The following is a 10,547-nucleotide window of genomic DNA, read 5'->3' as shown; positions in this document are numbered from 1 at the left end:
ATTCAAGAAGTGAAAAAAAAAATTCTCTATAGGAAAAAAGCAAAGGCCACAACAATAATTTTTTTTTAATGTGATCCTTCAACAATTTAATTTATTTAAGGTGGGGATTGATGATTTATCTCGGTTAATCTCGTAAGGGTTTCTCATAATGTTTAAAAGAAATTATGACATTCAATAAATACTTAAATTTAAAAAAATCAAATTTAATTTTTTTGCACCGAGGCCAAAATTGACAATGAAAAAATAATTCCTAGGCTATTTCTTTTTAATACCATTGAGGTGTGTTTTTTATATTTTTTTTAAAAAGGTTTTAATATTTTGGTCTATGACTTCAATTTTTTCATGTTTTAGTTTTGAGAAAGGAGAGAGTCTCAAAAAAGAAGAAGAGAAAGAGATGTGCTTGTTTGATTTTATTGGACCAAATAGCCAAAATTGGGGTTGAGAGAATATATATATATATATTATATATATATATTATGTTTTGAACCAATATAAGGTTTTTTTGGTTGATTTGAAAGTTAATTTCTTGAGGTTATATGAATGATTTTCGATTTTTTTATCATCTTTTTTTTCTTCATTCCATGTTTATTTAAATTTAAAATAAATGACTAAATATATATTATGTATATCACTTTATTAGTTCCTCATATTAAATTGCGTAGAGCTCAACTACTTTGTGAGCTGCTTAGAATACTATCAAACAAGCTCAAATATTTTGCTCATGACACGAGACTTGAGAGAGAGCTGGCCCAGTACTGTTGTGGCTCAAGGTTCAAACTAGATAGGCCTTTAAACAAACCCCCCAAGAAAAAAGAACGGAAAGATCACATCATCTATTCCAGTGATCCCCAACGTCAAGCTATAGCTCCCACAGCAAGGAATCAAACTACGAGAACGAGTAAACCCTAGAATCAAACGTAGGATCTCAAGAATCTATTGAAGTACAGTGCTCTTCACTCTACAAGTTTCTCAAAAACACAGCTACGGGGATAGATTAATGGGTACCGGTTCATGATTCTTCAAACATATTATACTTGAGATTCCAAGATATGCAAACATATCAAAAGAAAGAGCTTATGCAACTGGTCTGGGCTAAACAGTTGTCATGGCATGTAGCATCTGCATATTGATTAAGTCCCATGTGATATGGTGTAGGAAACTTCCATTACTAATTAATGTGCATCAACTCTTGCTCAGGGTAAAGGGAAGATTGGTTCAATGAAACCAGTGCTCATTTGCGAGCTCACTTTGGTGAGCATCGACCACAACCATCGCTCAAGGTATACATGCTCACAATAATGCTTCATGACACGCAAATATTACTAGAACAGAGATCTGCAGATGGTAGAACAGCAACAGTGTGCAGTAGAGGATTTACTATACGGCATAAATAGAAGTAGATGAGCATTTCAAGATCACTTGCATCTCAGAGAAGATACAAGTAGCTAGTGAAAAACAAAAAAAAGATTTTAAGTGGAACAAGACAAAATATGTACGAAAAATATTTTAGATGCACTTGTAAAGCTAATTTCCACTTACAATGAGGATGATTGAAAAGCTTCACAACTTACGGCCATTCTATTTTTTTACTATATTTCTAAGCTCCAACCCCAAAAGCTATACTCTTACAGAAACTATTCATACAAAGATCAGAACGAGCGTATGGACAGCAAAACATAGTTCAAGTAATTGTTAAGCAACAAGATGGTGAAGTGGGAAGCGGAAATAGACCAGAAGAGACATGTTTTGGAGGGGAAAATTATCAGTAAAAGACCATTTTCCTATATCAGACTGCCTATTGTGTCACAAAGTGTAATCCAGTTGTATGCTTTTTTCTCACAGTCAATAATTATTCACCAAACAATGAAATTAGCATATTAATGGTAAATCAAATGAGCGGAAATAGTTGTGGTATCAGCACACAGCATTGCTCAAACGCATACCACATTTGAAGTTAGAAAGAAAAAGTAAGCAAACTCTGTGACATGAAGCTTCAATTCTATAAGGTACTTAAAACAAATCTTTCAGAACATATATTAGACTATATATGTCAAAAGCTGCACCAGCTAACTAACATAAAAGAGCTCTCCTTTACCTACATCTTAACAAAGTCAAAACAGATTTGAGAGAAATTCATCCTTCTGTTGGAACACATTCTTCCTTTGGATCTTGTTCTTTTTGAGGAGCACCTTCTATGATGAAGAAGGAAACAACACACTAGTTCATGGATGTTTTTTTTTCAATAAAATATCTTCTCATCCCTTTTCCAGCTATGATTATTAAACAACGCATCACAACTAATTACATGTAAATATTGAGTTTTGAGACACATCTTCTAATAACTCCAACCATAATGATTTAATAACACAAATAAAAAAAACACTATGAGTTGTTGGGTTCTAATACCAACTATTGCATATTAAAACAATACAAGGAAGAAAGCAACATAAAATTCTATCGAATAAAGTCACAACACAAAACACTAATTTGAAATTTTATCAATTAATATTTTATTTTACAAAAACTCAATATTAAGAAACTTATATACTAGAAAAAAATCTTAATAAAGCTCGAAAAATAATATAAGAGTTCTAAACCAAATATAAAAAAAGAAATTTGAAACCAACTAGGAAAATATAGCAAATCCTATATAATAATTTCCAAATCTTATTTAAAGGACTTTTCAATTACCGATGACTATGGAATTTTAACCATAAAAAAAACATTCCCTCTAAAATTTAAAAATATTTCACTAACATTAAATCAAGATTTATAAATGTTAACTTAAAACTAGAAGTTTAGGATAAATCTCCTAATTAAAATATTTCAAATGTGTAGTAGGGAGTGAGAGTTGCAAAACCAGGTTATCAATAGCATAATGATAAGTTACAACCATTGATGTTTCTAATATATGGTTGGATAGACTATTACCAAATGGTTTTTATCATAGTTATTAAATTGAGGCCAAGCTTGGTTGTCGACTAGGTAATTCGTTAACTCGGAGCCTGGCATGGAGTGAGTTTTCTTTCTATCTGGAATAGACATTAACCTCGTCAAATTTGGATGAATTGATCATGACTACATTAACCTTGTCAACCTGCGTGACCTAGTAACTTGTCAATCCGAAGTTGGGCTTAGGACAAGTTTCCTTTTGATATGGAGTGGTAACTTAACAGGTAAATTTATTATCTGGTTAACTGAAGCCAAATCTGAATGAGATCTCCCCAAGTTAATTTGAAGAGATTTTTGTTTAATTTTTGTGGTGAGGATATTATTTTCTTTTGTCTAAAAACATCATCATTTTGAGATATATCGAGGTTTATTCATTCATCCTCTAACCCACGAGTTAACCTGAAAACCCACCATTCTGGGACTTGTACCAGGCAAGCCCTAATCAATTTGGCCGCAAACTTAGGTTTTTAATCTTTTCGTTGAAGTTTCCACATTTTCTGGTGGGACATGAGCTAAGAAGATGCCAAATGCACTGTTATGTCTCTCTCAATTTCTTAGCTAGGTACGTGAATCATACTACGAAACAGTGTAGATAGACGATACCCTATTTTCTATTTTTGGGGGTTGAACATTAATTACTGGCACAAATATATAGACAGTTATGTATAATCCCCACCTATTTTGAAATTTCTATCAAGGAGTTGCTCAATCTTTTCCCCAGCAATCAATTTTTGAGGAACATTATCTAATGCTTGCATGTGCATAGGCATTGCATGTAACCCTTTCTCTAGTATAAGAGGAGGACCATAGTTGTGCACTGATAATAAACTCCCACGTAAAAGTCTCCGCATCTCTTGAAATCCAATCTATAGCTTTTCTTTTCTTTTTGTTATGGAGTTGTTCTTGGCAATGCTTCCACTGTTATTGTACTATATTATCTTCAACCTTTATAAGTTAGGATACCAAAAGAAAGATCAATGTTGCTATATGCTAAGCTATGAGTGCCATAAAGCCGCTGAAGACCAGAAGCTTGATCCTAGATCCAGTGCTAGAATTATTTCACGAAACAAGAATCTCGGAATAGAAGAATACAAGTTTCTTTTAAAGACTACGGTTAGTTCTGGCATTGGTGAAGAAACTTATATCCCAAAAAATATCGTGGAAGGAAGAGAGGAATCTGCAACTCTTATGGATGAAATTTCGGAGATGGATGATATCCTTTTCGATACTGTTGATAAGCTCTTTGCTAAGACAGGAGTTTCTCCATCAGAAATCAACATTATTGTCTCTACAGTCTCTTTGTTCTCACCAGCTCCCTCTCTAACAGCTCGAGTAATAAACCGTTACAAGATGAGGGAGGACATCAAGGCATTCAATCTCTCTGGAATGGGCTGTAGTGCAAGTGCAGTAGCCATTGATTTAGTCAAGCAACTGTTCAAGACACACAAGAATTCATTTGCAATCGTTATGAGCACAGAATCCATGAGTTCACATTGGTATCCTGGAAAAGACAAGTCCATGATGCTCTCCAACATTCTATTTCGTACTGGGGGCTGCTCCATTCTCTTAACAAATAACAGAGATTGGAAGAATAAAGCCCTCATGGAATTGACTTGTTCTGTACGCACACATATCGGCTCTAATGATGAAGCATATAACAGCTGCTTCCAAGCAGAAGATGACCTTGGAATCAATGGCTTTCGGCTCAACAAAGATCTACCTAAAGCTGGTGCTAAAGCTTTAACCATGAATCTCCGAGTTCTTCTTCCTAAAGTCTTACCACTGTCAGAGGTGCTCCGCTATCAAATAAGCTATTATCGAAATAAAATAATGAAGCGGCCAACTCCTAAGGATGGAGGACCTGGTTTGGATATCAAGTCTGGAATCGACCACTTTTGTGTGCACCCTGGTGGGCGGGCAATTATCGATGAGGCTGGTCAGAGTTTAGCACTCAATGATTATGATCTTGAACCAGCTAGAATGACACTTTATCGGTTTGGAAATACATCATCCGGCGGCCTGTGGTATGTTTTAGGTTACATGGAGGCTAAGAAAAGGCTCAAGAAGGGTGATAGAATACTAATGATCAGCCTTGGGGCAGGTTTTAAGTGCAACAATTGTGTGTGGAAAGTTCTGAAGGACATGGAGGACACGAATGTCTGGAAAAACTGCATAGATCAATACCCTCCAAAAACCTTAGCCAACTCTTTCTCTAAGATCTTAGCTTCGATCAGTGATGAAAGCGTGAATTTCACCAGCCTTGAAGATTACCTACCATAACATAATAAATCCAGCAGTTAGCATAATTATATGGTCTGTGAAGTTTGATTGGATCATTGAATAAAGCATGAATTTCGCCAGGCGTGAAGATTTCATACCATAAGATAAGACATCTAGTTATTTGCATAATTATATAGCATAATTATATATATGGTCTCATGCTGGGGGCTTAAAGTAATCTGTCTTTAGATCGACCTTCCTTTCAGCCTCTCCCTGTCTGTTGCGTATAGTGTGGAAGTAGCTTAAGGTATAATAGTGATGTGGCCCTTATCTATGATGTTCATGTAATAAGTTACAATAAGCTATGTAAAACAATATTGATGTATTGAATAAACTTATATCATATCCTTTGTATCTTATCTGTACTAAGTTTTCGTGATCTCTGCAGATGAACCTGGTTATTGATCACCCTTATATCAAATGTTTTTGGGAACATTTGGATTTTCGATTGAATTATTACTATAGAATCTTGAAGTCTTTCTCCGAATTGTTTCTTTTACTATAGAATCTTTCCTAATCGAGATGTGCTCAACCTCCGTATTTGTTTTATGGGATCTTAATTTGATGTGAAGTTAATAGATGATTCTATATTCCGGTGTTCATATGATTATCTGACATGCTTATTCTTCTGCTGTTTTTAGGAAAATTACTTAGGCTCTTCCAAGATTTGCCTGCGATTTTACTTTTCTTCCATCATTTCAGAAATTACATTTTTACATATCACTGTTTATAATATTTATAACACTTTATAAACTAATTTGAGTGTGCAAAAACTAAGTCAACAAAACAGGTTAAGAAAATTATAGGATTGCTATTGTGTTTGAATTAATAGCTAAACATCACTTAAAAGTTAAATATTACAATATTGTGATCATCAGTGTACAAGTTACAAACTTTCTCAAAAAAATTAACAAATAGTATCCTATTTTTAAACACCATTTCTACTCACCATATCATCATCTACATCTTCCATTTTTAAACACCTTTCTCTCCCTGGCCACCATTAAAACTTCCCCAAACACTATTTGCAACCAACAATCACAACCAAACACACCATTTCCATGTAAAACACTCACTACCATAGATCATCTTCTCCCTCACCACATTGCCATAATTTTTTGCATATTCCATCATTTTTGTAAATTCTCTTCTCCGTATTACCATTTAACAAGTGTGTCCCCACACACACACATACACTAGCATCATTTCAATCTATATTCTTTTTTAGAATAACACTCACATGGAACATCTTGGCGAACTATAGGTCGAACAGGGTAAAATTAAAAATCAGTCCCCATTTAGTTTTATGGTAATTATAAAACTCTAAGTTGTCTATTAGAATTTTTAGATGAAGGGTTAGTTATGTAAGCGGAAAGATAAAAATCACCCTATAAATCCTATCTAAGATAAGTTGCTTTGCTATTTATTTTAAAAAGAAAGATGTTTGTTATGCTTGGAGATTATAAACTAACATATTAATTTTTATTGTAAACAATACTTAAACTAAAAGAATGGTTTTGGATTTGAGCCTGAAAACAACTTAATCCCTACTTTGATAAAAGATAGGCGTTGGACCCACAGGGATGGTGAGTTACTGATGGACATGAGACCGTTCTATAGATTGAAATGGACCTAAAGGCCAACACTCACTCTTAATGGACCTATATTATATCATATTGATCCAACCTAACTTACTCGCAACATTAAGAATGATATTCCAAATGCAAAATAAGTAACACATAATAAATGGCATAAAGATATAATTGCCAAATTCAAATACCCTATAATAAACACCAAAGGATAGAAACCAAGACTGGATGATTTAATTCTTGGTTGAGTTATTAAAATAAGTGACACCTTATACATCATAACTAACAAAACACATAATAAATGACATAAAGATATAATTGCCAACTCAAATACCTGATGCTCAAAATCTATGGATAGGAGCCTAGAATAGATCCTCTATTCCAAAGTAGAGTTCTCATTAAAGATGACAATTCATGACCTTAAAAGCATGTAAATCTTCATCCCTGATATCTTTTAACTCAAATATATGGCTCCACTATATTTTTTGTTATTGTTAAAGTTTCCTCAACATTCTATTAATAATGTATTTGAGTGTCTCGTTTAATAAGAAAGTAACAACTCTTGCAGAATGAATATGTTATCGGTTAGTTGGATGTCTATTACTTAAAGTAACTTGGAGTTGATGAAGCCTAATGTTTAAAAAAATTTCAATATTACTGTTGATTTGTCCAATTATCCCATCATTAGTGAGAGCCATCATTTTCTGCAACTCATTAATTTAGTCATTTATGAAAAATCTAATGTTTGTCCCTTAAAATAAGAAACTCATAATTTAGACTTGGTTTTCAAAAAAATAAGTGTTGGACTTGTATAGATGGTAGAAATAGAGATTTGGCCCCACTCTTTTAAATATATCCAAAATGGGTCTGAAAGGTGCCATAAATACATAATAGGCTTATGTGGGGAAACATTCATTTAGCCTAGTTTCACTCATAACAATAGAGATAATATGTTGTAACACATAAACAATTATCAAAAACATATTTACAAAAAAAAATACAAAAAAAACATAATAGTGTTACTTATTATTAAATCATATGTTATCACTTCGAGAGTGTCTCACCAATAGGATAATAGTTCACTGTATGATGGAAAAGTGAATCAAGAGATTATTGTCAAATTCACCCTTCAACTCACCACTTCATATTTATTATTTTGGAATGCACCCTTCAATTCACCAATTCATGTTCATGTTTAATAGAACAATTTCTTTTAAAAACAAAGCAACAATTCATCAAAATAGCATGCAATCACTTTTTATATTTTATATTTTTTCATCTTTTTTTGTTTTATGTGAAAACAATCCTATAGTATATTTTTTTTTTTTTGGAAAACACATTTTCAATGTACATTCATATGCAAAACATATCATGTTAAAAAATTCAACACGCAAGAAAATCAAACAACCACATACATGTCACATCCATGCATAAAATTATCGGCACACATAAAACTAAACACATGAAAACATAAAAAAATAAAAAATCCAACACGTTAAATTGTTCAAAAATTCATTTGGGGTTTGAAATCATCCTTCAAGAGTCATTAGAGTTACCGTGAAGTTATGAAAATCAAGAGGAACAATGTTGCGAAACTAGGTAGTCTTAGCATGGGAACACATGTTGCCTTTGTTGGTTGTTTTTTTTCGATCGGAAGCATCATTCCTTTTTCTTTTGTTCTATGCTAGCATTGAAGAAAATAAAGGCCTATGGATGAAGACTAGACATCAAGAAGGATCAATTATCTTTTCTTCTTATATCTCTTAGTCTTTTTTATTATTTTCTCTCTCTATTAGTTTTTCTATTTGTACCATAGGTTGGGTTGTTGTTCCTATATTGAGTTATCATTGTTTATGATTATGATAAGTTGTTGGCATGGTGGAGAGAAAAAGGTCACTTTTGGTCGTAACTACAAGATCAGGGGAAGGAAAGGATTGTCAAGATGAGTGGTTGAGCATCTACCATTAGGTTCAACCTCAATCTAGTGCAATAATGGTCAACGTCTCCAAGGTTCATTGTCAGTGATGGTAGAAGAGAGAAAATGAAGGAGGGGGGTTGTTATCGTTTCATCTTTTTTTTCTCTCTCTTTTTTTTTGTTGCACATATTTTCTTTTCTTTTATTTTATTTTTGAAAATGCCTCATCACATCAATTTTTTTCTCTTTTTATATTTTATCCAAAATATTTTCTCTTGGTTTTCCACCCCATTCTCTACCATTTATACATCTTTTGTACTACATTAATTATGTGTATTGTTATTCTTGATTCCTTATTTTTTCTTATCCCCTTATTATATTTTTTTGGTCCTTCATTTCTTACTTGATTATCTTTCCACTCATAGGACATTTTTTGTTGTTTATTTTTTTTCTTTGATTTTTTTAGATTCTTTTTTATTTTTTGGAAATTCATCAGTATAAAAATGAACAAAAAGGTAAAAAAATGACAAAATAAGTGGAAATTGGCCTAATTGAGTTGTAGATAAGTTTTTTTGATATTTTTTTATTATTTTTTCCTTCTTTTAAAAATATGTTAAAAAACAAGGGGTGAAAAACATGTTATGAAAAATGTCATAGAACTTTAGATTGCAGGTAGAATAGCTCTTCTTAAAACTTGAATTCTCTCGCTGAAAAAGGCAATAGGACATCTGAGCCTAGATGCATCATCTATTACCTTAAATAGCTTGTTGAAATCAAGGAGTGCCAAAATAGAAGCTTTAGTCATCTTTTGTTTCATAAAATGAAAACTAGCTTATACTTCATCCATTCATTGAAAAGTAAATCCTTTTAAGTGCTCTATAATGGGTATTATCAACGAACTAAAATTTTGAATTGGTTATAGACTCTCCTTAATGTTGGCCACTATATAATTTCCATTGCTTTTGATTGGCAACCTGAAATCCATCCACAAATACAACAAAACAAAAAAAAAAGTAACAATATTGGTGAAAAACTTACACTTTTAGTGGTTGACATGGAAACATTATTTTTTCAAAATGTTCAAGGAAGCCTGTAGATGTTATAAATATGACTCTAAAGATGGATTGTAAATCAAGATATTATCAAAATAAACCACAATAAATATACCCATGAATGATTTAAATAATTATGCATAAACCTCATGAAGGTGATATGAGTATTTGATAACCTAGACTGAATCGCTAACCACTCGTACAACACATACTGCATTTTAAAAGCTATCATACATCCATCCCTTAGCTTGATTTTTATTTAATGGTAGCCATTTGAGATCAATCTTGAAAAACACCTTGGAACCTATTAATTGATCCAGCATATCATTTACCTATAGTATCAGGTACCTATACCTCATTATGATCAATTAATAGCTTAGCTATCCACACACATATGTCAAGAAGTATCTTTTTCTAGAACCAAAATGGTTGAAATTATAAATAGGCTCATGCTCTCCTAAATATACCCCTTTTATAGCAACTCCACCACATGCCTCTACAATGCTTTGGCCTATTTAATTATAAGTTTATATATTTGTTTATTTGGCAAGCTAAAACCTATAATCAAGTCAATTTGATACTAGATATCTCAAATGAGAGGTAATCCCTAGGTTAACTCCTCCAGCATCAAATTTGTGAATTTTGTTAGCATACCCTATACTATCAACAACATCCTCCTCCTTAACATTACTACTATAGGGTATTAGGGCATACATTACCCATTCATTTTTTTTTTTTTTTATCTTTGTCATAATCTGG

General features: G+C 32.6%; 1 protein-coding gene across 1 annotated transcript; it reads left to right on the top strand.

Annotated features, from left to right (window-relative positions):
- Positions 1 to 3,798: 3,798 nt before the first annotated feature.
- On the top strand, positions 3,799 to 5,492 carry LOC118043638 (3-ketoacyl-CoA synthase 19). The gene has a single exon (XM_035051664.2). It carries the CDS (start codon positions 3,844 to 3,846, stop codon positions 5,230 to 5,232), a length of 1,389 nt encoding a protein of 462 aa, XP_034907555.1. The 5' UTR covers positions 3,799 to 3,843; the 3' UTR covers positions 5,233 to 5,492.
- Positions 5,493 to 10,547: the final 5,055 nt, after the last annotated feature.

The sequence above is a fragment of the Populus alba genome, chromosome 13, assembly GCF_005239225.2.
Source record: "Populus alba chromosome 13, ASM523922v2, whole genome shotgun sequence".
NCBI classification, from domain to species: domain Eukaryota; kingdom Viridiplantae; phylum Streptophyta; class Magnoliopsida; order Malpighiales; family Salicaceae; genus Populus; species Populus alba.
This window is presented reverse-complemented; position numbering and strand designations above follow the sequence as displayed.